Genomic DNA, 25,868 nt, shown 5'->3' on the forward strand with positions numbered 1-25,868 from the left:
AGTTCCCTTGAAGACACTGAATTAAAGGGAAAACCATTCTGGGTAAGGGCAGGTAATTAGGCAGGAAAGAAACCACCTCACCGCATTCCTGAGCTAGTCTCCTCTCTGCAGACTGGCACAGAGCTGCTCCCCTCACTGCGAGAAGACAAGGCGGGGTTCTCGGGGGTAAACAGTGCCAAGAAACTGCACCCTAGGCTTGCCTCTCTGTGTGGCCTCTTCTCAAGAGACGAGCACCAGGTGCTGGTTTGATACATGGGAAGATCCCCTGCCCTTGGCAGGGGGGACTGTGGACCTCAGGTTCAGAGCTTCTGCTTACTGAGCAGTTCTATGTACTGGAGACTAAGTAGCCCCCTTGCATTAGCTCATTTAACCCCCATAATAGCCTTATGAAAAAGCTACTACCTGCATTTCTGTCTTAGAAAAATCCAAGTCTTGCTTTCCTTCAGTAACCTCCCAGATCCTACAGCTGATACTTTGCAAGAGTTGAGAAGGACTGGAACTTGCAGAGCCAGTGCTCCAGTTAAACCACTATGTCTACTGCCCTGTTGCTGGGTTCATCTGCTTAAAGAGGCTGCTGTATTTCTAGTGTGTTAGGCATCCCTCCTGGAGTAAAAAAATGCCAGGCCTCTTAGTACTCCCAGAAAGAGGAAGATAGGAATATCCTGGTCAAGTATTTTTTAAGTACCTGGTTCCGTTAAGTTTACTGAGCACTGACCACAGGGCGGGGGTATGTTCAACTGGAGTTCAGGCCACCACGTGGCAGAAGTAACTACCTGAACAGGGAGGGCCGCTTTCCCGCACAAGCCCTGCCCTGGTGCCCTGTGTCCCAGTGTGAGTCAGGGCCTTCTAATCCAGACATGCTACCTCCTGCAGGCACAGCTATTTCCTTCATCTATTTTTGCTTGTTTTATTAGGTGGCAGTGAGGCCTGCAGGCTAATCCTACCAAGGTGACTTGGCCAAAACATTGTAGTTAAAGCAAAAGACCAGTACTGATCTGGATAATTTAGGCCCCCAAGAGCCACTTTTGGCTTGAATTACTCAAAGGAATGGTGGACTAAACTAACTAGCATCTAATTTGGCATTAGATCTGCCTCTTGGGGGTCCAAAAAGAAGTCTTTTGATAGAGAACCTGGACTGTAGCTTGAATCAAATCTAGGGACCCTTCCTAACAGACTCCTCTTCCTCACACAGAGACCAGTGACAAAATAGGAGCCCTTTCATGCCTGGCTGGAGAGTTAACCAATTCTAGAGTTCTTTAAAAGAAATCTGAAGTAGAGATTATAAATACCTTAAAAAAACCAAAGCACCAGGCAAATTAACTGTCCTGTGACCTGCTCAGTAACAGGTGACATCCCCAGTACTAATGATGGCTGTTCCCATTTTTACCACTGCCATTTTACTGCTAGCATTTTAAGTAGGCTCCATGCCCAGCGTGGTGCCAAATATGGTGCTTGAACTCACAACCCTGAGATCAAGACCCGAGCTGAGATCAAGGGTTGGATGCTTACCCGACTGAGCCACCCAGGTGCCCCTTGCTGCTAGCATTTTTGAGCCTAAAACGCAGATCGAGCTAAATACAAAACTGTGCACTTGGTTGGACTTGGGTTGAATCATACCACTTCTAACAAATGGGGCAAATTTTCCTACCTCTATAATGGTTATAACAGGTACCTTATGAGAGCATTAGAGATGACGAATATAGAAGCATAGGTAATGGTACCTACTGACTTCCAGACTCAAGGGCCCAAATGTTCTCCCTTGAGCAAGAATATTTTGAAAAGCTAGTTAACTGGCTAAATTGCAAGTCATAGGCCAAGGATTCACCTAAGAATCATCTGGGGGAATCTGTTAAATTCAGAAAATGTGGACTCCACCCCTAAAAGATTCTTACTTGGTGTGGGGTGTGGCCCATGAACTTACATTTTCATAAATACCCCAGGTGATACTGATGTCAGGACACATTTTGAGAAGCACCCCCACCTGTTAAAATCTAATTGTAATGGAGGAGCCAAAGAAACACATTTGGGACCTTCTCATGAACAATAGGACAAAGGCTCTGAAACATTCTATCTTCCAACAAAGGAAGTCAGCAGGATCTGGAAGGGACGTACGTTGCTTTAAACCCTAGTAAGAATTCGATCTGACCAGTCTTGCCTAGCCTAGGACCCTTTATGAGGTACACCAGATGGAGACAAATTGGGCAAGCCATCCTGATGACGGGCAGCTAAACTGGAAATAGTGGTGTTCGTGCTGGGTGTGCAGCCACGAGGGCTAGTGTTTGGAAAAGTAAGAAGAGCTAGGCAAGACAGTTACCTCACTAACACTGGACCCAAACGGGGGAGGGCCCCCACCTGATTCTGGTCCTGGCCGCTCCTAAAATCCTCCCTTTAACAGGATCAGTGACCTCTCCATCACTGTTTCTCCTCACACACACCTATTCCCTGAGCCCAAAGTCACCTGCACAGTGCCTCTTTCTCCTTTGTAGAGTTTGAATAAACAGCATTTTATAGCTGACCTGCTCTCCAACCTCTTCAAGACTCCTTTCCAAACCGCCTTTATCTTCTGTCATCTGTGGTCTGAGATGGTAGCAATTTCCCATGTCACTTACAGATCAAAAATGTGGCTGGCTAAACTCAGTTTTTGGGTAATAGACAACCACTAGGTATAGATTAAATTTAGACAGTGTGTTCAAGTGTTAAGGTGAGTTATATTAGAAAGGAGGAGAATTAGCAGATTCCTGTGAAAAAGGACTCTAGGATATTTTTATCTTATTAAAAAAAAGTTTCTGCCGGGGCACCTGAATGGCTTAGTCAGTTAAGCGTCTGACTCTTGATTTCAGCTCAGGTCATAATCTCACGATTTGTGAGATTGAGCCCCAAGTCGGGGCTCTGCGCTGGCAATGTGGAGCCTGCTTGGGATTCTCTTCCTCTCTCTGCCCCTTCTCCACTAGTGTTCTCTCTCTCAAAATAAATACACACACACACACACACACACACACACAAAGTTTCTGCTAACAGATAATTAAATTATGCCTGTACTAATCATGTTGATTTTCCCAGACAAGAGAATGGGAGGGAACTTGGATCCCATCTGGTGACGAGATCCTGCCCTCTCTGGCCCTGTAATATTTTAGTTGCACCAGAGTATTTTTAGACTGTGGCCCAGGACCAGACTAATAAACTTACCTCTAGGTGTGATCGTTATGGAAACATCTGGTTCTCTGAGCGTCTCCAGGTGGTGGCTCTGGACATACCTTGCCTCATCCTACTTCCCGATGTGTCTCTGTCCTTCCCCAGATGCCAGTAGTGACAGTGCAGTGTCTGTTAAGGGTAGCAACCAAGGCAGGGTACAGGTCCACTTCTGTCATCTTATAGGGGTAGTCCTTTGGGCAACTCTGCCCAAACTTGCAGCAAGGTACTTGGGGAAATAGGGCCACTTCCTCTGGAGTGCATGCTAATTGACCTCTGCCTTGGAAGTCTTCCTGTTCCCCAAGAACTAGTAAATGTGCTCTGAGGTCCGTACCTCCTAGGAAACCCTGTACAAGTATGAGTAGGGATAACTCACATCTACATCTAAACTCTGTATCCCAGGAGCTCTGCCTGCCCGGCTAGGTTAAGGAGTCACAAACACGACCGTGGGGGCTTGGATTGGGCTGTACACAGGGCTCCCTACACCTCTGGTGAGGCTCCAAATTCTTCATCAGACAGAATTTGAAAATAAAGTGCTTTATTGCTGAGGATCACAAAGAGCTTCAGGGCGGCTGTCTAGGGGCTGAAGTTCCCACCTTTTGGAGCTTTTGTGAACAGGATGGTGGGGACTTCAGCCCTTCAACCCCACACAAGGCAAGGAAGTAAGATTTTGGGGGTGAGGAGGGCAGGGAAGAAGCACCAGGTTTGCTAGGTGAGCCGATTATGTACATCTCTTCCCAGCTCTGAGCTCAGTGCATTCAATGACATCACCTCGGGAGCGTCAAGTGGGCCATGGTGGGAGCCTTTACAAACACCACAGAAACTGCCCAAATCTGGGCTTCCCTGCCGCCAACCCCGAGCCGAGAACTGGTGTACCAGCTCACCATGGTGCACATCCTCCTGAGCTGTTCTGAGCCCACCCAGACCTGGCAGCTGTGTCCATTCAGGGCAGTGCCATCCAGTTCTGCACATCCCTACAACCTGGACAGAGCAGAGATTGCTGGACAAAGAAAGGGACCTGAATTGGTTGACCCATTCCCAGCCAGGAGCCGGCCCTGTCTCGGCCACCTCAGCCTGTCTGTCCACACTGGGCCCCACGGGTTGACTTCAGCCCTAACCAAAGTAGTGTCCACTGAAAAGCAGCTCGGAGTTGAGGAGAACCTGTTAGGGCCCCAGTGTGGGTCTGTGGTGGCTCCCAGCAGGGGTGGGACAAGAGGGCCTCCCACAACCAACCAGAGATAAAGAGGGCTGGCTGCTAGGCTGGCTGTCAGCCTGACAAAATGCAGCTGTGGCACCACAGGCCCTGGGAATCACGACGTGTGCCCAGAGCCAGGGTGGAAGAGCCCAGCTCAGAGGGAGAGGGAGGAAAATGAGTGGCCAGGCTGGGACAGCACCTCCCAGGGGGCAGGAGAGGGCAGCCCCCACAGACACACACTTCCCCCCTCCCCCATCACCCAGAGACCTTGGGGGCTGAGCTCCCTCCCTCAGCCTGGGCCCTGTACACCCCTCGACCTTGTCCCCAGCCCCACACCGACACCTGGGGTGCTGACCTGCCTTGGGTTCACAAGCAGAGGGCCCGCGGCACCAGGCCGGCCGGCCTCACGGGGTCTGGGCAGAGGCAGGGTGAGGGGTGTGCAGAGGAATCTTCTCCAGAACAGCAGCCCCCTGGTTAGTACTGCTTGGCCTCCTGCAACTGGGCCAGGTACTCCTCCTCGGGAGGGTTGTCGGCGCAGGCCCGGCCATTGTTGGGAGGCCGCACAGCGTGGTAGCGGCTCCAGTCCCCCTTACAGAGGATCCAGGGCAGCGTGTCCACCTTGAAGTGCAGCTCAGGTGAGAAGTCGGTGCTGACGAGGTCAGGCGCACCGGCACCCTTGCCCCGAGTCAGCAGCCGGCTGCCCGCATCGTAGCAGCAGTGCTGGGCGGCCAGGGTGCTGCTCTCCACGGACAGCAGCGAGCGCAGGCAGAAGCGCGCCGTGGGCTGGTACACGTCCAGGTGCTCTCGAGGCCCGCTGGCATCCCTCCACTGGAAGCTTCGGCCCTGGTGCTCATCCTGCAGGCTCACCGCGCTGTACACGGCCTCCAGCGGGTACGCACATGGGCAGCTGGGCAGGTCCTGCAGCACCTGACTCAGGTACTTGGCTAGGAAGTCACTCTTGCAGTTCAGCCACTTCTCACAGCTATCCACATCTGCAGAGGGGAGGGGAGCCAGTCAGCCCCGAGGTGGGGTGGGGGATGATCAAGGGCCAATGCCTGGAGAAGGCCCCGCAGCGGAGCTGAGTGCAGCCCACCTTGGCCTCCTCTGTTGCCAGATAAGGGCTACCACACAACCACCCAGGAAACCCGGAGCCAGAGGCTACGGCTCAGAATGGATGTTGGCCAAGGGGCTGGAGGAGGAGCCTGGAGGCTGTCTGAAGTGCCAGGTGCTGTCCCTTTATGTGCTGGATGGTGGGGGAGATCTGGGGTCTTGGGGAAGGAGCTGGGGTGGTTGGGCGCAGGAACCGCTGTTTTAAGCAACTGGTAAGAAAGCGTGTCGGCCCACTCTCACCTCTGCCCGCTGTGACCCCCTCCATCTATGCTGTCTTCCTCCCTTCTCTCTACCTTGGGAATGTGGCCACTGACTCTGGCCACGCAGAAGGAATGGCTCTTTCCTCCTCGCTCCAGAACTTTGGGGCACACTCTGCAGCATCGTGCTCAAGTTGGTCGTGTGTGTCTCTCCCCCTAACACCCGAGCTCTTTGAAGGCAGATCCTGGGCCTTAGTCTTCTGGGAACCCCTGCCCTGCACAGTGCCAGGCCCACCACGCCAGCTCAGGGAGCTTCATAGTATTGAGCATAGGTCCCACCCGCAAGGGGGCCTGTTGGCAGCTGCCTACCTCTTTGTGAGGGGCAAGTGACACCAAGAGACAGGGATGCAGAATGTCCCAGTGAAAGTACCGTCTGCTCCAAACTGCTGGAAGGAGCAGTCCTGGAATTCTGGCCCCTAAACTGTTTCTGACAGCACCCCTTCCCACACAGAGCCTACCCAGGAGCCTCCAAGAGCACCCGGGAGTGGAAGCCAGAATGTCCCCATCCCTTCCCGCAGCCAGGGAGAATATGCCCCACCAGATGGATCTCCAAGCTCAGTGGCTCCCATCAGGACAGTCTTCCCAGCAGGAATATCAGGTTGGGAAAGGCCAATGGCCTGGCTAGAAATGACAGGGACTCAGAAATGACAGGGCCTCTTTGTTGGGGAGACTAATCTTCCAGCTGGAACATGTACTCTGCCTCAGTGGATGGGGGTGAGATTCCTCCTGTGCAGTGATGCTCCACCCTCCCGAGAGAGGTTCTCCCCAAGCCCCCAGGAGCAGGGCCTAGCTCCCCACTGACCTGGGCTGAGCATGTCCGTAGCATTGTGGGCCAGGGGCGGCCACCCCTCACCGGGGAAGCCCGAGGGGTCCTTGTCCTCGGTGCCTTTGGGAAGAGAGGAGGCCAGGCTGGTGGGGCCCCAGGGCACCTCTGTGCTCCCAGTGGGGAAGCCCAGCCCTCACTAGGCTCTCGGTGCCCACAGCATCTGGACTAGGCCTGGGATGAGGCAGAACCACCGTGTCTATAAGCTTCCTGCATCCCTTCTCCAGGCCCCACCCTCAAACAAGGCCCACATTCCCAGGGGGCCAAGCCCAGAGTGTAAGCCTCTGCCTGTATAGGAGCTGGGGTTCGTCTCACCAGGACAAAGGGGTAGGTCGCAGGCACGGGACTCGGTGGCAGTGCAGGCGTAGCCGCAGGGCCGAGTCCTCCTCTGGCTGCCGCTGCCGCAGCTCCCACTGCAGGGAGACCAGGGGCTCCACTCCTCTTGAAGCTCATAGTCTGGGTCAAGGCAGGGAGCCAGGGGTGAGTGAGCACAGCCCACAGGGCGCATTGGTGCAGATTAGCTAAGGGTACCCCTTCCTCAGGAGGGTGCCATCCGTGCCAGGGCTCCCAGCCTAGCGGACGAAGCACGGGCTGGACTTCAGCCCCCACCTGTCCCTCAGCCGGGGACCCTTGCATGGTGGACACCCATGTAAATCATCAGGTGGCTCTACAGACACAGCAACAATCCCAGCCACCCACTCTGTGCCAACACAGCGATGAGAAAAAGATATCTGGGGCTGGAAGCTACCTGACCACTGTCAATGTGACCCTGGGCAAGTCCCCCTATGTCTCTGACCTAGAGGGTTTTTTTTTTGTAATTTTTTAATGTTTATTTATTTTTGAGAGAGAGAGAGAGCAGGGGATGGACAGAGAAGGGGGGGTGGACAGAGGATCCGAAGTGGGCTCTGCACTGACAGCAGCAAGCCCGATACAGACCTCGAACTCACAAACCGAGAGATCATCACCTGAGACGAAGTCAGACGTTCAACCAACTGAGCCACCCAGGCGCTCCTCTGACCTATAATTTTTATGTCAATTAAAACCAAGGCTGACAACACTTCCCCAGCACTGGGGACATTAAGGAAAGTCCTGACTTTCCATGATAGGGACCAAGACCTGGTCTGAGGAACCTGAAATACACCATGACTGTACCCTCAGACCTCTGGCTGTTGCAGGTCTGAGGACCCAGGGGGCTCTGTGGAACCCCCAAAGTACTGACATACCCAGCTCTCTCCTCACTTCCCAGGCATGCCAGAGCAGGTGGGCACCAAGAGTTTAAGGAAAATTAATGGAAGAAAAGCTGAAAGGCATGAAAACTGCCAATTTACATCATTTTGGTGAACCAGGGAAAGCCTGCTATGCCTTAGTCTTAATGATGGCACCGCTGTCCAAGGATGAAATACCAGGGCTCTAGGGAGAATGGCTGTAACTGTCCATGAAACACATCTGTACCCAGGAAAACCTGAACGACAACAAGAATGGCTGTCATGGGAGCTGGCCAGGTGTTAGGTGGTATTTTCTGATAGTCTGTGCTATGTTGTTTTCTAATAAAAATAATAAAAATAGCCAATACTTAGTTTACTACATGCTGGCACTTTAAATGTATTAACTCAATACCCTCTACGCCCAATCTTATGTAGTTAAGGGTTGTGCCATTCTCCATTTTAGAGAGGAAGTAAATTAGGCATAGAGAGGTTAAGTAACTTGCCCAAGGTCACTCAGCGGGTAACCAGCAGAGCCAGGATTCAAGCCCACACAGTCTGAAAATGAGGTCAGTTATGAGTGGTGGGGTTTATCATATTTCCCAATTTGTTGGAAAGTGACAGCTATGAATATATATAAAATTAACAAACGTCTATTTGCTTAGGGGGTCTCAGGGCTGTTGTGAAGGTCAAATGTTTGGGGGAAAAACAGATTTTGCAAGCTATGGGTAATGTTGCTATTTAGCAGATGATGGTGTTTGTACAGGCCTAAGCTTCTGGCCTTCATAGCTGCCCCTGCTCGGTGAAGCTCTCAGGCCTCCCTTTAGCCCCAGTTACTCTCAGAACTTCCAGAAGCAGCAGCCGGGGATGCCAAGGTGGGGATGCTCACCATAGCCGTCTGGCTCCTTGAAGGCCCAGTCCCCAGGGGCCAGCCAGCCCTGCTCCCAGCTGCCTGTGGCCCCACTGAACCCAGGCTCCTCCTCCTCCTCCTCTTCCTCCTCGTTGTCCTCCTGGTCCTCACTCTCACTATACTCTGCAGGGTAATCCTCCTCCTCCACTTCTTCCTCCTCCTCTTCTTCCCCTGGGGCTCTGCCCTTGAGATTGGTCCTCCCCTCCTCGCCCTCCAGGTAGCTCCAGAATAGGGGCCAGAAGAGCTCCTTGGCGGACAGCCAGCTAGAGGCACCCTGGGGCCAGCGACTGCTGGGCTCAGCCAATAGGTCCATCTCCACCTCGGCCTGGGGATCCTCCACCACCTCGATGGTCACCTGCAGAGGGTCAGACACAGGCCTGCCAGTGAAGGAGTGCTCAGAGCAAGGCTCCAAGGAGAGGAGAGATGACAAGTGTGGGGGCAGGGGCAGAGGACCAACCTTTCCTCCAAACCGGCTCATTCTCTTGGCCAACCTTCCTGGCTTCCCAGGGCACACGGGGTCACAATTTAAGACTTGGCTGTGCATCAGAATCCCCTGGATATTCCAGACTCCTTGACCTAACCCTAGACATGAATTTAATTATCTGAGGTGGGGCTAGGCATGGTGGCTCTAACATGTGCCAAGGGTAGAGACCCACTAGTTTAAGAGAAGCTGGCTGTGAACTCTGCTGCAGGCTGCCCAGAATTAGGGGCCACTAACAGCCTTGGGTCTCGCTGTAGGGCTGGAAAATGATAGCAAAGAGGGCAAAGTCCCACAGCAGCCCTGGGTGGGGCGGGGGTGGGGGGGCTCTCATTCACCACATTGTGGACGGGAAATAAGTAACATGAAATCATTTACATGAAAGTGAACTTTGAAACATTATTTTTGGCTATTATAAAATAATACGAGATCGCGGAACACAATTTGGGGGAAAACCAGCAAAATATAATGAAAAAAATTAAAATCACCCCCACTCCATCTCTGACAAATAACATTTTGATAATTAAACTTCCAGGTTTTACACATGCACGCACGCGCGCACGCATACACACAAACTTTTAAACAATTTTAGAATGTTAGTTTCTACACTTCCTCCTTGCCTTTTCTCTTTTGATGAAAGTGTTTTGCAAACTGTAGGTGCTGCACAAAATGCAGAACTCTTATCATCAGGGATTGAGGACTGGCAGTGGAGAATGTAAACTGGAATCCCACTGGCTCCATAAAGCCCCTCTGGCGGGCAGCCCCCTACCACGAGCCCACCCCATTCTGCACACAACCAACCCTGCAGGAAGGGTTGGGTCTGGGTAGGGGCCACAAGTCGCCCCTTCCCCATTTCCCTAGAAGGCCCTGCCATTCCCAAAGCTTCCCCACTCCTTGGGTCTTCATGACAGCCCTACCAGGCTGGTGCTGTTTCTCCTTTGCTATGGACTGGAAAACACAGGCTCAGAGGGCCACATGCCCTGCTCGGCCCGCAGCTGGGAAGTAGAGGAGCAGCCCCCACTACTCTGTGACCCCCAAAAGAACCCCCGCCCTCCAAGGAATACAGGATGGGGACGCCTGACCTCAGGATGGAGCTGGTCAGCCCAGTTCCTCTCTAGGTGTCCACTGGGCCTATGCCCTCCTGTAGCTCTCACCTGGATATTGGGGTTTGGGGCAGTCAAGTCTGTGTTGGCCAATCCTGGCAGCTTCTGCAGCTCCAGCAGCAAGGGAGTGTCCTCCAGGGTCCTTGGCATGGACGCCTTGTCCAGGCTCAGGGCTGCTGGCTCACTGAGAGCCCGGCGCCTATGTTGGCGTGGCCCTGCCTGGAGGCGGGTTCTGGGGAGCAGGGGGGTCCTCTCCTCTTCCCTAGGAGAGCTGGGATCTGGGGAGGCTGAGACCTGAAGGAGAGAGAAGGGGAGGAGGGGGTGATTGGGGTCAGGGCTTACCCCAAATGGACCCAAAGTAGGCAATGCAGGAGTCTTGGGGTCTGACCAGGCCACAAATTCACCCTGTGACCATGGATCCAAACATACGTGTTTTAACGCCTCAGAGAGTAAATGAGGCCATGTGCACAGAGTGCTTGGACAAATGGTGCCAACGTGAGGCATAACAGGGGGGCTAAATCAGGTTTCTACACGTGGAAGAAACATAAGCCAACCTCCTCATTTTACAGATGAAGAAACTGAGGTCCATAGAGGGAAGCATTTTGTTTAAGGCAGTGTTTCCAAGTGCAGTTCACAGACCACATGCCTCAGAACCCCCCAGGGCTCTTGCCCAGGAACAGATGGCGGGTCTCACAAGTCAGGGCAGGAAGGCCCAGAAAGGCTGACAAGGAGGGTAGTGGCAGACCTGGGCCTTCCCCCAGCAGGCTCCCCTGTCACTGACCCTCCCAAGCTGTCCACGTGAGGGCTGTGTTCCTTAGCATCTCTGACCACTGCTACCTTCCTCCTCCTGCCCGTCTGGGACCCAGCGCCTTTTCCTAGTTCAGGTGCCGTCGCAGCTGTCTGTCTGCCAGGTAATTCCCTCCACCAGCCAGTGCCCATGGGGTCCACACCGTGACAGTCCCTGCCTCGGCTCAGATAGTAAGTGAAAGACCCTGGTTGTCTCTGACTCCAGCAGCAGCCCTCACCTGCTCAGACAGTGGGACACTGGGGTGGCCATCCACCTACTTCCAGGCTACAGCCATTGCTCAGGTCTCTACAACAGGACAGAGGGGGCACTGTCCAGAGCTGCCTTATGATGTAAAGCATGCCCCACCCAGGCCACAGCCTTGACTCCACTTCCCATCTCATACCTAAAGCCATGCGAAAAAACACAGGTCTGGACAGTCAGATCAGCTTGGGTTCAAATCCTAGCTCTGCCTCTTACTAGCTCATTCAACTTGATCTGCAAAATGAGGATAATTCCTACCTGGAAGGATTGTCAGAAATTTATTTATCAAACACTTACTTCCACAGCATGTGTGTGCCAGGCACTGTTCTAAACACTTAATCATTCATTTCATTCTCCCAACAACCCTCAGAGGTAGGTGCTAGCTGTCATCCCCATTTTGACAATGGAAACTAAAGCACAGAGAGGGCAAGTAACTTGCCTCAGGTCACACAGACATTTAGTGGCAGAGCCTAGGATTTGAAACAGACAGCCTGGGTCCAGAGCCCATTCTCTCTCTCTCTCTCTCTCTCTCTCTCTCTCTCTTTAAGATTTTATTAAGTAATCTCTACATCCAACGTGGGACTCGAACCCACAACACTGAGATCAAGTCACACATTCTACCAACTGAGCCAGCCAGGCACCTGAGAGCTCACACTCCTTAACTATTTTGCTCTGACACTACAGGCAAGAGTGTGGAGAGTCTATTTCACAAATCAGGGGCTTATTCAGTCTAATTTCTCACTATGACTTTCTTTCCTTGGGTTGAAAAAGAGAGTCAGAACCTTTGGCCTCTCCCCTTTAACCCCCTCCTTCGGTGTTGCCCAAACACCTGGTTCCAAGGCTCCTGCACTAATCACCATGGCCCATCTGAGCCTGGCCCTGGAATCTGTTACTGAGTCAAAGTGCTCTGGTCTCAACAGCCAGGCCAGACAAGCAGAGAGGATGGACAGATGAGTAAGAACAACTCATCTCCTTCACTGACCAGTCTTGGAGGCCTGGAACATCCCCATATGCTGCTTTCCTGGCAGCTCCCACTCACTATGCCACCAAAGCCCTAACTGTCCCGGTGCCTTGGCTCAGTAGCTCCTCTGTCTGCAGCCTCAGGACTGCAGGAGTTCAGGGTCTGCAGCCTTTCTGGCTGATGTGGATATCACTGCCTCGTGAGTGGGTAGTTAAGCAATGGTTCTCATCTGAGAACATTTGGCAATGTCTGGAGACATTTGTGGTTGTCACTTGGAGAGGGGTTCTACTGGCACCATGTGGGAGATCCTACAACACATAGGACAGCCCTCACAAAAATCATCCAGTCCAGAATGTCAACAGTGCTGCAATCAAGGGGCACCTGGGTGGCTCAGCCGGTCAAGCATGGACTTCGGCCTAGGTCACGATCTCATTGTTCCTGAGTTAGAGCCCTGCGATGGGCTCTGTGCTGACAGCTCAGAGCCTGGAGCCTGTTTCAGATTCTGTGTCTCTCCCTCTCTCTCCCTCTCTCTCTCTCTGCCCCTCCCCCACTTATACTCGCGTGCTCTCTCTCTCTCTCTCTCTCCTCAAAATAAATAAATTAAAAAAAAATTTTTTTTATGTGTGCCAGGGTGGCTCAGTTGGTTAAGTGCCGACTTCAGCTCAGGTCATGATCTCACGGTTCATGGGTTCAAGCCCCACGTCAGGCTCTGTGCTGACAGCTCAGAGCCTGGAACCTGCTTTGGATTCTGTGCCTCCCTCTCTCTCTGACCCTCCCCTGCTTGCACTCTGTGTGTCTCTCTCTCTCTCTCAAAAATAAATAAACATTAAAAAAAAAATTTTTTTTTTTAAGTTTTTTTAAAAACAGTGCTGCAATTAAGAAACCCTGCTCTAGGGGGCGCCTGCCTGGTTCAATTGGTAGAGCATGTGACTCTTGATCTTGGGGTTGTGAGTTTGAGCCCCAATGCTGAGTGTAGAGATTACTTAAATAAATAAACTTAAAAAAAAAAAAAAAAAAGGAAAGAAACCTTGCTCTAAAGCCAGGCTGCTTAGATCTGAATCCCTGAATAGTCTGGTTTCTGACCTGTGGGACCCTGACGGGACAGAACCTCTGTGAGCATCCTTATGTGTAAAATGAGAACAATGATGGGAGAGAGCTAGCATCCAGCAGGGCTCAGAATATTCATTTCCAGCCCTCTCCAACCTCTAGGCCATAGAAAATCCTGGCTAACCACCACAGCCACACGTCACAGCCACCCTTCTCTAGAGCTGCTTAGAGCCCCTGCTCTGTGCTTCAGGCCCCAGAACTCTCAGGAGTGGAGTGGGGCCATGGGTCTTAGTTTGGGTTTCTTCAGAAGCCAATGCTGACACCAGAATTCAAGGGCATTCCTTTGGAAGGTGATCCCAGGAGACACCAGCAGGGAGTGGGGGAGTGGGGGAGTGGGTCACGGGTGGGAGGCAGCTAATAAAGAATGCTCCATCAAGTTAGTGACCATGGTGGACAAGTGGAGCTCAATCCTACTGATCCCAGAAGTAGGGAGCTGGGCTACATACCTGCAAACCTCACCAGTCACTGATTGCGGGCTTCTGGGTGGAGGAGAGGATTTGTTCCCCGGGCACCTCAGATCGGTCATGTACAGCTGAAAACAGGCCCTCATGCCCGTGACAGCCCTCAAGCAACTGGACACTGGCAACAGGGAGTAAGGCAGAGATACGGGCAGAGCCCCCTGAGCCCTGACCCGTGAGTACTGTCTGAGCACATCTTCTCTACCAGGCCTGAGCTAGGCCCTGGATGTGCCTTCTGTCACCCCAGCCACCCCAGCTAGAGTGCAGGTAGGACTTCGTCTGCTTGCTTCACACAGTATCCTGTGCCTGGTACACGGGAGGAGCTCAATAAATCACTGCTGAGTGACTGAATGAACACTAGCACCCCAAGGGGTGAATGTGACTGTCTCTATGTTAATGATGAGGCTATGGAGGCTCAGAGAGGGTAAGGGATTTACATAAAGTCCAAGGTTGTAATAACATAGAGGCTCGGCTTCAAACTTAGCTCTGCCTGAGAGACAGCCACTCACTAGCTGCAGACCCGAGGCTTAATTATTAGACCCACTGTCTGTTTCCTCGTCCCTAAAACAAGGAAAACAAGACAAGGACCACAAAATGCTAGGCACTGTGGCTGTTCGGGTGGTGTTTGGATCCTAACCAGAACAGAAGACACCCAAGGCAGAGTTCTGTCATTCTTTCTTTGCCTGTCTAGTGCCCAACAAACCCTTGTGTTGTTGTTTTTTTTTAACTATGTTATGAGTTTGAATCTCTTTTTAATGTACAGAGAGAGGAGAGAGAGAGAAAGAGTGAGCATGAGTGAGGGAAAGGCAAAGAGAGAGACAGAATCTCAAGCAGGCTCCGCACTGTCAGTGCAGAGCCCGATGCGAGGCTCAAAGTCATGAACTGTGAGATCATGACCTGAGCCAAAATCAAGAGTCAGATGCTTACCCGACTGAGCCACCCAGGCGCCTCACCCAACAAACTCTTGTAACGACAATGCCACACATGTGTACGTCCAGTGCTTTCTCACCCAGCAGGCCATCTGACAGAATGGGTTCTCTTATTCCCATTTGACTGTGGGAGTAAACTGATGCTCAGCAACAGGCCTGACCAGAGAGAGGGTGGCACATTTTGTTCACGATGTCAATGATTTCAAGACCTTTCAAGACTTACGATGAGCAGGCTGGGGCATGACATACAAAGATGGACCCTGAGGTCCCGGGTCTAGCTCTTGAAATGACAGACCTGGCTCCCAGTCTCAGTCAGGCTTAATGTCTCTGTGCCTTGATTTTTTTCATCTGGAAAATGAGACTAACACCCATCCAACACCCATGGGAACAACACCGAGGGGCCATATGTGCTTCAGCTTCGTCATAAAAGTCTCTGGAGTTGTCATTTATTGCTGACATATCACCTAAGGCCCTAGAAGAGCAGTCTGCATTATGTCAACATAATGTCTTAACTACCACCTTGATTACATAACAGCTTTAACACACATCACATGGACTTCTGAAGCAGTATTTGAACTGGATGGGATCACAGAGATGACTTAGCCCCTTATTTTAAATGTCAGGAAATCATCTGAGGTGAGTCATACCTGAGTTAATGACCCACTGAGACCAGAACCCCAGGTCCTGGGCTCTAAGCTCTGTTTTTCATTCATGGCACTAATTTAACATATGTTTGAGGGTTCCACCAGGCCCTATACTGGAGCTGGGGGTATGACTTTGGCTCTGAAATAACCTATCCTCTAGACTGGTCTCGGGGGAAGATCTGGCAAATACATCAAAAATAATCACAATACAAGGCAGTAAGTACTAAAATAGAAAATATGTCAAAATGAGTAGGAAAAAAATGCCAATTCAATTAACTTTATGACCACTGCCACCTCCACCTAGGAGGTGGGACTGGCCAGGGGATGTTCACTTCCTCTGGATTTGTCTACAGCAGTGGTTGTCAGCAACGGTGGGGGAGAGGGGTGTCGGTCAGGAAACTCAGGGCAATGTCTGGCTCTGTCCGGCAGTGGGTGCTACAAACACCTAACAGGTTAAGGCCAAGGATGCTGTTAAATGTCCCACAAGGCACAACAAAGAATTATACAACCCCAAATGACAGGACTGTGGAGGATGAGAAACTCTGGTCTACAGGATGTAGTCTCAACAGGAGGCAAAAAATCTTAGATATTACAATGGTTTGTAACATACCCAAGTGCCATGATACATAAACAGTATAGTCATGAAATGGTATATCCCAATTTCAGTGGGAGAGGCACTTAGGGGGGAAAAATGTCTAAAAGGCTCCTTAGAAAGGCAGCGTTGAAAAAAAACGTGGATAAAACACCAGTCCACAGAGACCTCAAATGCAGGCGGTGCTTCCCGCTGCCTCTGGAGGGCCTCAGCAGCCTGGGCACTGCTAGCAGCCCAAGCTCTGGTGCCGCTCACCCACCGGTCTCCTGCATGCACCCGGCGGGGCCTCTCAGTGCCTTCGTCTGGAAAATGGAAAGAACTACTCTGGCCTCCTCCTCCTAGAACAGCTCAGAGCCTGGAAGGAGCCAGGACCCCCTACCACACCAGCCCGCAAACCTTGGAACAAGTCGGGAGGGTTTTGTCCCCAAGGGGACAATCCACGCAGTGATGGCTGGACTGTGGACCCCTGGTGAAGGGAGACAGGTGTCGACAGACCGTGGTTCCTCTTCGCGTCTAAACTACTCTTCCCCGACTCGCTCCTCTGTTTTCGGTCGCATCCCCAAAGCCCACTCACGGGCCACCCAGAAAGTGCCCCCCACCCCCACCCCGCCACGTCTTGGCGACTTCTGCTCTTCCAACTACATAGTAATATCAAGGTCCCTGGCTGATATTACTCTCCAGCAAGTTGAAAGACCCCACTCACTACCTCATCTCGTCTCAATTCACACCCAAAGGGACTCCAATCTTTTGCAGGTTTGATTTGAGGCTGCACCGGCCGTTATTCGGCGGGTTGAACCTCAGCAACTCCGCGCAGCGTCGCGTTCCCCTCCCACCCTCCCGACTCCTCTCGGAACGCGCCCCCCGGACCGGGGGGTTGCAGGAGAGGTTCGCTCAGGGCGAGGCGGCCGCAGGTGGGAGAGGCCGGGCCGTTCGGGGCGTGTAGGGGGAGGTCCGCGCCCGGCCCTCTGCCCACTAGCGCAGTCTGTCCTCGGCCGGCCGGCCAGCCACGCGGTCGGGGTGGGGGCTTGGGGGGGGGGGAGGAGTCCGCCGCACCTGGTCCCCGCCCCGCGCCCGCCCTCTGAGGTCGCCGCTCGCGCCCCGGACCCCGCGCCGACCCCTCTCCCCGCCGCTCACCTCCGCCAGCCTCGTGGGGCTCCGGGGCCGCGGCTTCCTCAGGGGGAGCGCCCGGCCCGCGGCCAGCAGCGCCGCCAGCAGCACCACGCCGAGGAGGAGCCCCGCGCGGCCGGGCAGTCGAGGCATCGTCTCCCTGCCGGCGCTGCTCCGCGCCGAGCCTCCGCGCCTCCCGAGCCGCTCCCGCGCGTCCGTTTGCGCCGGGCCTCGCCTCCTCCAAGGGCGGGAGCGCGCCGGCCGCGGGGGGCGAGGGGCGGGGGCGGGAGGTGGGGGAGACCGGCGGTCGCGGGGACGCGCGGGGCGGGGGAACCGCGCGGCTCTCGGGTCAGCGCCCGGGATGTCTCCGCCCTTCCCGGAGGGGCGGCTCCTCGACGCGCCCGGACAGTCTCGGCTCCCTTTGATCTGGCCGCCTCCCCGCCCCCTGTCCCCGCCGCTGGTGCAGTCGCAGCCCCGAGCGAATTCCTGTTCGGGGGACGTCGCGACCGGCCGGCACGGCGCGCTCAGGCTCCGCACTGCCACTCCTGCGGGTCGCCCTCCCCGCGGGCGCGCAGACGGCGCGGGGACACACGGACCCCCAGGACCCCGCGAGCGGGGAACGCGCCGCAGCCCAGCGTGAGAGCCCTCCGGCCTGGGGCAGATGTTTGTTTGTGCCTCGAGGTAGGTTTGCTCAGGGAAGAAGGCCGGGAAGTAACTCCTCCAGGGCTCCCCGAGCTCCCCAGCTGGAGGTGGAGCCCAGAAAAACACCTGCCACTGTGCACCCGATTTCCTCAGGATGTTCTCAGAGCACAAAAACCGAGAGAGAGTTGAGATTCAGATGTGAGGATAGAGCCCCAGGAGCACAGCAACAAGACACGTTGAGGGAGTGGTCAGAAGATCTAGCCCGGCCACTGGGTGTCACCTAGTTTTATCCCGGATAAAACAATGGGACCACCCACTCCCTCTAGCGAGACTCTTGTGCAGGGATCCTCACGTGTAGCATATGCGGGTCATGAAATAAAACCTCAGCTCGTGATAAAGATCAGGAACCCTGAAGGGCAGTGACAATTTTAGTGGCCTGGATGGGGGCTGTGAGGGAATGTGAGCGCAGTGATGCAGGGTGGGGGCAGAGAGGTTTGGACAGGTCAGTGAGGAGCTGTGGGAAGACACTAGGAAGAATGCCTATTCAGGGACCACAAAGGCTGCCTGGTTTCAGGGCAGGAATAGCAAATCCCTGGAGGTGCTGGGAGGATGGCCAGGAAATATGCCATAGGGGTAAGTCTTGGGATCTGGGTTTAGCCAAAGTGAAAAACTTAGGGGCCCAGGCACAGTTCTGAGAAACGATTCCAATCCCCAGCGGCACAGGCTAGGGCTCTGCCGTGTTTTGTTTTGTTTTGTTTTGTTTTTAATTTTTTTTTTAAATTTACACCCAAATTAGCATATAGTGCAACAATGATTTCAGGAGTAGATTCCTTAGTGCCCCTTACCCATTTAGCCCATCCCTCCTCCCACAACCCCTCCAGTAACCCTGTTTGTTCTCCATATTTATGAGGCTCTTCTGTTTTGTCCCCCTCCCTGTTTTTACATTACTTTCGTTTCCCTTCCCTTATGCTCATCTGTTTTGTCTCTTAAAGTCCTCGTATGAGTGAAGTCATATGATTTTTGTCTTTCTCTGACGAATTTCACTTAGCATAATACCCTCCAGTTCCATCCACGTAGCTGCAAATGGCAAGATTTCATTCTTTTTGATTGCCGAGTAATCCATACTCCATTGTATATATTTACCACATCTTCTTTATCCATTCATCCATCGATGGACATTTGGGCTCTTCCATATTTTGGCTATTGTTGATAGGCAGTGGTTTGAATAGTAGTGCATCACAGGGATTACATTGGGTCTGGAGTTGGCCACCAAGGTTTGAATCCGGCTTCTACCATTTACTAAGAAGTTGATATTATTGGACAAGTTCTTTGACCTCTTGGTGAATTTGTCATTTATAAAAGTGGGGGAGTGGGGGTGGGGGGGTACCTACCTCACAAGTGTAAGAAGTAAGTAAGAATCTATGCTAAGGATTCTTATTAGGGTGCAGTTACCATTTTTTGGTCAAAAATGCCAAATATTGGCAATTTCATGAGGTTCAACCTAGTAAGATGCTTGGTACATGGTAAACATTCAACTGTTAGCCCAAAGAAACCTGCATTTGAGCACCTGCTTTGTCATACTGTTGTGTTTTTTTTTCTAGACAAAAAGTGAGACTACCTTGTTCTTTAGCATTTAAAAAACAATTTTTAAACATTTATTCATTTTTGAGAGACAGAGACAGAGCACAAGCAGGGGAGGGGCAGAGAGAGGGAGACATGGAATCTGAAGCAGGCTCCAGGCTCTGAGCTTAGAGCCTGACACAGGGTTCGAACCCATGAACTGAGAGATCATGACCTGAGCTGACATCGGACGCTTAACCAACTGAGCCACCCAGGTGCCCCTCTTTTCATCAAACTTTTACACCTTCTGCCAGCTCAAAGTCAGAGCTCAAGTTCATTCGTTTGTGCATACCTGTCTGAGTCAGTCACTACCACTGTGCTCCAGGCCCCTCTCCCCCTTACCTGGACAGCTGTAGTAGCCTCCTGACTGGTTCTGTTATATCCTCTCCTGTTCTCACTGCCTCCTCACGAATGCTCTTGGTTATCTTCAGTGGAAAACAAGGCATCGTCTACATACAGTACATGCTTCTGAGTTCATCTGATTCTCCTCTTTGATTCTTTGAGCTATTTTACAGCCCTATATAGGTTGTAGGCAAGAATAACAAAGTAAAACAGTTATTACATATGGAAATGCAAGTTATGTCCTGTCCTCTGAGGTTCATTTGACCTCCCAGTATAGAAGAAACCAGTTTTGCCTACATTTTTTTTCTTAATTTTTATTTACTTTTGAGAGAGAGAGAGAGAGAGAGAGAGAGAGAGAGAGAGACAGAAGCGCGAGCAGGGGAGGGGCAGAGAGAGAGGGAGACACAGAATCTGAAGCAGGCTCCAGGCTCCGAGCTGCTAGCACAGGACCTGGTGCAGGGCTCGAACCCATGGACCGTGAGATCATAACCTGAGCCAAAGTCAGACACTTAACCGACTGAGCCACCCAGGTGCCCCCAGTTTTGCCTACATTTGCACATCCATTTCAATATTCTTGATCTATAAATGTTCTTGTTTTTCAGTATCTCCTTTGATTGCTTATAATATCTTTACCAGTTTCCTCATTTGGGAGTTAAAGAAAATCTTTAACTCATGTTCATTTTTATATCTGTAAGAGAATCATTCTGTTTTTTTGAAAAGTATCTTTTTAAAAAACATTTTTAATGTTTATTTATTTTTGAGAAAGAGCACAAACCGAGGAGTGGCAGAGAGAGAGGGAGACCCAGAATCCGAAGAAGACTCCAGGCTCTGAGCTGTCAGCACAGAGCCCAGTGTAGAGCCAGAACCCACGAACCATGAGACGTGACCTGAGCTGAAGTCAGACACTTAACCAACCTAGCCACCCAGGCGCCCCAAAATTATCTTTTGAAAATCCTGTTGGATGCAGTTCATTCCTACCTTCCCAATCTTAGCTCCCTGGCAACCACTTATCCCCTCTCTGTCACCATGGGTTACTTCTGCCTTTCTAGATTTTTGTATTAATAGAATCATATTTATGTTTTCTTTTGTGTTTGGTTTATTTGAGCATGTTAAGACTCATCCATACAGTTGTAGGTATCAGTGATTTGTTCCTCTTCATTGCTGAGCAGTATTCCATCCCATGAACATAATACTACAACGTCCTTGCCACTCACAATGACAGCATTTGGATTGTTTCTAGTTTGGGGCTGGTGTAAATCTAGCAGCTGTAAATATTCAAGTGCAAGTGTGGGCATGCTTCTCTTAGGTGGATGAAATCACTGCCCCAATCTGCCAAATTGTTTTCTCAAATGGCTATACACTTTGTATTCCCATACCTTTGTCAACACTTGGTATTGTAATTCTTTTTAAACTCAGCCATTCTAGGGGCACCAGGGCGGCTCAGTCGGTTAAGGGCCTACTTCAGTTCAGGTCATGATCTTGCAGTCTGTGAGTTCGAGCCCCACATCGGGCTCTGTGCTGACAGCTCAGAGCCTGGAGCCTGCTTTGGATTCTGTGTCTCGCTCTCTCTCTGCCCTTCCCCTGCTTGCACTCTGTCTCTGCCTCTCAAAAATAATAAACATTAAAAAAAAAATTTTTTTTTAACTCAGCCATTGTAGTGGGTAGGTGAGTAGTGGAATCTTAGTGTAGTTTTAATTTGCATTTCCCTGACAACCAGTGATGTTGAACATTTTCCCTGTGCTTTTCTGGCCATTAGCACATCTCCTTTTGTGACAATTCTGTTCAAATCTTTGGGGCATCTGGCTGGCTAGGTTTGGAAGGCACGAGACTCTTGATCTCGGGGTTGTGAGTTTGAGCCCCACGCTGGGCATGGACATTACTTAAAAAATATAAAATCTTAAAAAAAAGTGTTCAAATCTTTTGCCTATTTTTTATTGAATAGCCTTGCCTTATTGAGTTTTAAGGTTTTTTTTCTGGATAGAAAGCCTTTATTGGATATGTGTTATGCATGTTTTATCTCAGTCTGGAGTTTGCATTTTCCTTTTGTGGAAACTTGAAGTTTTCATTTTTTTAAGTTCATTTATTTATTTTGATAGAGAGAGAGGAGGGGCAGAGAAAGAGGGAGAGAGAGAATCCTAAGCAGGCTCCATGCTGTCAGCCCAGAGCCCGACGTGGGGCTCAATCTGACGAACCATGAGATTATGACCTGAGCCGAAACCAAGAGTTGGATGCTTAACTAAGCCACCCAGGCGTCCCTTGAAGTTTTCATTTGGATAAGTCCAGCTTATCAGTATTTCTGAGCCATGCTTTTTGTGTTCTAAGAAATCGTTGCCTAATCCAAAGTCACAGATTTTTCTATTTTCTCTTGGAAGTTTTATAGTTTTTATGTTCAGATCTTTGCTTTAACTGTTGCATATGTGAGGGAAGAGTTGAAGGTCATTTCCCCTAGATATTCAGTTGTTCCAGCACCATTAGTTGACTAACTGTACCTTCCGCATTGAATTAATTTGGCACTTTTGTCAAAAATCGACTAACCATATATGTGTAGGTCTATTCCTGGACTTTAAGTTTTAAATTTTAATTCCAGTACAATTAACAGTGTTGTATTAGTTTCAGGTGTTCAATATAGTGATTGAACAATTCTATACATCACTCAAAAATGTGGAAGTCTTCACAAATCCGTGTGTCATCCTTGTGCAGAGGTGTGCTAATCCTCTCTGTACCAGTCCAGTTTTAGTATACGTGCTGCCGAAGTGAGCACTATTTTTGGACTCTATTCTGTCTTATTTGTTCAATATGACCATCCTAATGCCAAATGCAGTCTTGGTTATTGTAGCTCTGTAGCAAGTTTTGAAATCGGGTAGTACAAATTCTTTTTCAAAATTGTTTGGTTATTTGCATTTCTATGTGCATTTTACCAACTTGCCAATGTCTACAAAAAAAAAAAAGGACTCTAGTGGTGATCTTTTTCAGCACTTGCAACTCCACACTGGTTTTCCCCAATGCATAAGATAACCCCGCACCCTGACAGCCCAGGGCAGCAAGCCTCTGCCCCCTCTTCATCAGCACCACCTCCCCCCACCCCTGCACCCCAGCATCCTTCCCTTTGCTCACAGAGCATCAGTCACACTTTCTTTTGGATCCTTCATGCCTTAGAAATGTTTCTGTATCACCTCTGTCTAAACCATACTGGTTACCTGTTTTTATCATGCTCTTTACTTTTCCTTCACAGACTTACCAGTTTGTAAAATGATGTATGTGTCCGGATGCTTATTTGTTTGCTGCTGGTACTGGTAATGCTAGAGCCTGACATGGAAATAACACTCCATATTTATTGGTTGAATGAATAAAGGCAGAGATAGCTTTCTGAATAGTTTATTTGGGCAAAACAATATTATTTGCATGGGATGATTCTTAAGTCATTTCAAGTAGTCCCCCTTCAGTTCTTAACATGTGCTCTCAAAACTGGTAACTGATACACCTGACCCAACCCATTATTTATAGCTTCACAGTCATCCAAGGTAAAAAAAAAAAAAAAATCATCTGGCACAAAAAGGTAGATGGGGATAAGGGAGAAAGAGAGAAGAGTGACATTTTAACACAGTACTAGAATTTAACATTTTTTATTTACATTTCCCCCTCTCACACTTTCTCAGATTAGATAAGCATCCCAGCAATGGAGAGGGGTTATCACAGCACCTCTTGCAAAGTCCAGCTTACAGGCAAATTGGTCAATGAAAAAAAAAAAAAAAAAAAAGGCCAACAAAACAAGATCTCAGCTCCCCATAAGCTATCTCTCTGTTCTTATTCTCTTTCCCCCTTCTCTTAATGTTTGCTATCTTTCTACAGAGAGGGATCATCAAGACTGTATGGACATGCTGGCTGAATTGACATGGTGATTTCACCAGTATCCTGTAAAGAACCATCAAGGATGCTTTTTATCACTCCAACCACTGGTTTAACATCACTGAGGGAACATGACCTAATGTTAAGGGTGAAGACAAGTTACCATCCACCCCAGTCAGGAATATGTCCCACACTCCCTTTGAAGGCCTGGGCCAAGCGACCAAGCTTTGCACAAGAAACCTGAGAATTGTCAGAAAACGCAGGCTCTGAATTGACTCAAGGGTCCTCACGCATGGAGGGATCCACTTATCCATAGAGATGGCAACAAGGCAGGACACTTAGCACATCAGGGTATTGCTCTTGTCTTTACTTTCCATTCAGCTTCCCCACAACCACTCCAAAGAACAGAGCTTTGGGTATTGCTTCAATAAAAACGTGTAACAGCAGTTTAAGAACCACTGCATTCTTTAGGATCGGTTTATAATAACTCATCATACCACAAAGAATCACAGTTTAAGGCCATCTATCATGTGCACTGTGTAGTAAACAAGACCTTGCCCACAGCTCCCCCATCAAGCCACCTCCAAGGGTGGACTGCCAGACCCACCAGAGAAGACTAAACAACTTCAGTAAGTATCAAGCTAACTCCTTTGGTTTCCACCTAAAAAAGACTCAGTCTATAGCGAAAGGTGCTTGGAAAACAGAAGTCACTGGAGATGACAGAAGGGGCAACACTGTCCATAAAATTAAAAGCAAAAGGATCATTGGCTGGTCGTGGTGTCTCTTCTGGATGAGAAGGCAGGAAGCCAATCTTCTCATTAGGCTATCTGGGCACACGGGAATTGGGCAGGAGCCCAAACACTACATTTCCTGTGGTCAAAGCTGAGGAGAAGATAGATATGCTTTTCTCCGAGTGGAAGGGATTTTGATTAACTGGCTTAATGGATTATGATGCCTGCGGGGCACTGAGCTTCCGTGTTAAGCAGGTAGCAGTTTATCTTACGTTCTTGGGCTAAGCAAATAGCTGCTCAACAGCCAAGAAGAATCTTTTGATTTTCATGGCTCCCCGCTTCACGACCCCTTCGGCCTATGTTGATTTTACCTGTGGGAGACGGTCAACAGTTCTGAACTTCATGAAGGCAGACAGAGGAAAAGCATTACACTCTTTCCCTTTTTCTAACCGCACAGGTTATAGCCACCAGAGATTAAAGTCCATGGTGGCTTACCTAGAACACCAGGGAAGGAAAGACACCCTGGGAATTCGGTCCCAGCCGTTCTTCACACAAGAAAGCCAGGAGACAGTCAGTTGTATTTGATCTCCTGTCGATGGTTTTGCCACATCCCGACAAATTCTTACAAAACAAGAATTGCCCAAATTCTTTTTCTTCACTGCCTAAGCTGCCCAATCTGGTATGATTGGGGCCAGAGCCTTATCAATTTGGAAAGGGGGCGGGGTGGGGGGAAAAACAGGGAGGTAGTGGTAGATAGCGTCCCCTTTTCCCCCTTCCCTGAGAAGCCAGGAAATCTCTCCACGTAAGCCATTTTCTCCTGGTTTTCATGAACAGAAATGAAGCAGAGCATATTAAACACCAGGAAGTTCAGCTAGACTGTAATAGTCATAACAAACTTAGATATAAGTTCCCTCAAGTAGGGCAAAAGAAGCTCACTATCTCCCCTGAAAGGTAAGGCTGAGTGTCCCAAGAAAAGAGTATCTGACCTAGCGATCCTCCAAACACAGCACCACCACGTATGTCTTCTCTGGACTTGAAATTCTAACAATCAAGAATCGGAAGGTAGAGAAAGAAAGGCCAAATATAGGAGGGAGGGATTACAGAGAAAAATCATTGGCAGAATATTCCATTCCTGGGCTTCTGAAAGGGCACTGAGCAAACACCTAGCCCTTAGCAGTTGTATAGGGTATTTCTGTTCACCTTGCATGACTGAATCAGGAAGAAGGATGCTGTGACTTTCTGAAGTTCTCACCCTATCATGAAAACTTAAGATAGTAACTACAGGACTAAGATGTCAAGTTCTTCAAACAAGCAAGCAGTATTTGGGGGTTCTGGAGATGATTTATTTTTTTATTTCTTAGAGCGTGCACACGAGATGGGGAGAGAGGCAGAGGGAAAGAGAAAGAATCTTGAGCAGGCTTCACGCTCAGCACAGAGCCCCACGCGGGGCTCCATCCCATGATCCTGGGGCTCATGACCAGAGATGAAATCAAGAGTTGGACGCTTACCCAGGCGAGCCACCCAGGTGCCCCTAGACTAGGATGATTTTTTTTAAGTTTGAGAGAGAGAGTATG

At 50.3% G+C, this 25,868-nt stretch overlaps 2 protein-coding genes, 1 long non-coding RNA gene and 1 other non-coding gene across 12 annotated transcripts in view; 1 reads left to right on the forward strand and 3 right to left on the reverse strand.

The window, feature by feature from the left end:
• The window catches only part of VIPAS39 (VPS33B interacting protein, apical-basolateral polarity regulator, spe-39 homolog), a 37,986-nt gene extending 34,710 nt beyond the window's left edge, over positions 1-3,276 (reverse strand). Inside the window, exon 1 of the mRNA XM_042990233.1 lies at positions 3,187-3,276. The gene's annotated coding sequence lies outside the window, so the exon portion shown is untranslated. The remainder of the gene's footprint in view (positions 1-3,186) is intronic.
• Positions 3,277-3,710: 434 nt separating this feature from the next.
• On the reverse strand, positions 3,711-17,318 carry ISM2 (isthmin 2). Of its 9 annotated transcripts, none has more exons than XM_042990226.1 (9): positions 16,713-16,816; positions 14,769-14,926; positions 13,830-13,962; positions 11,293-11,360; positions 10,319-10,561; positions 8,666-9,041; positions 6,890-7,030; positions 6,554-6,637; positions 3,711-5,376 (listed from the first exon to the last, which is right to left on the reverse strand). In XM_042990226.1, the coding sequence occupies exons 5-9, from the start codon at positions 10,415-10,417 to the stop codon at positions 4,859-4,861; spliced, it is 1,218 nt and encodes a 405-aa protein (XP_042846160.1). In that variant the 5' UTR covers positions 10,418-10,561; positions 11,293-11,360; positions 13,830-13,962; positions 14,769-14,926; positions 16,713-16,816; the 3' UTR covers positions 3,711-4,858. The 9 variants fall into 9 exon arrangements, with proteins under 9 accessions (XP_042846160.1, XP_042846161.1, XP_042846162.1 ...); XM_042990227.1 differs by having other exon boundaries at positions 16,710-16,816; XM_042990228.1 differs by lacking the exon at positions 16,713-16,816 and adding an exon at positions 15,066-15,090.
• On the forward strand, positions 15,286-24,021 carry LOC122239671. Its single transcript, XR_006219015.1, has 2 exons — positions 15,286-15,406; positions 23,567-24,021. It is a non-coding gene; the product is annotated as an uncharacterized LOC122239671 (long non-coding RNA).
• On the reverse strand, positions 22,373-22,478 carry LOC122239808. The gene has a single exon (XR_006219194.1). It is a non-coding gene; the product is annotated as a U6 spliceosomal RNA (small nuclear RNA).
• Positions 24,022-25,868: the final 1,847 nt, after the last annotated feature.

This window comes from Panthera tigris, chromosome B3 (genome assembly GCF_018350195.1).
Source record: "Panthera tigris isolate Pti1 chromosome B3, P.tigris_Pti1_mat1.1, whole genome shotgun sequence".
In the NCBI taxonomy this organism is placed as follows: domain Eukaryota; kingdom Metazoa; phylum Chordata; class Mammalia; order Carnivora; family Felidae; genus Panthera; species Panthera tigris.

Coding starts and splice junctions, on each gene's coding strand:
- ISM2 (XM_042990224.1), bottom strand. CDS start 17,266: ATGCCTCGACTGCCCGGCCGCGCGGGGCTCCTCCTCGGCGTGGTGCTG. Junction 10,562..17,140: donor GCCCCACGAGGCTGGCGGAG/GTGAGCGGCGGG, acceptor TCTCTCCTTCAG/GTCTCAGCCTCCCCAGATCC. Junction 5,377..6,553: donor TACGGACATGCTCAGCCCAG/GTCAGTGGGGAG, acceptor TCCCCTCTGCAG/ATGTGGATAGCTGTGAGAAG.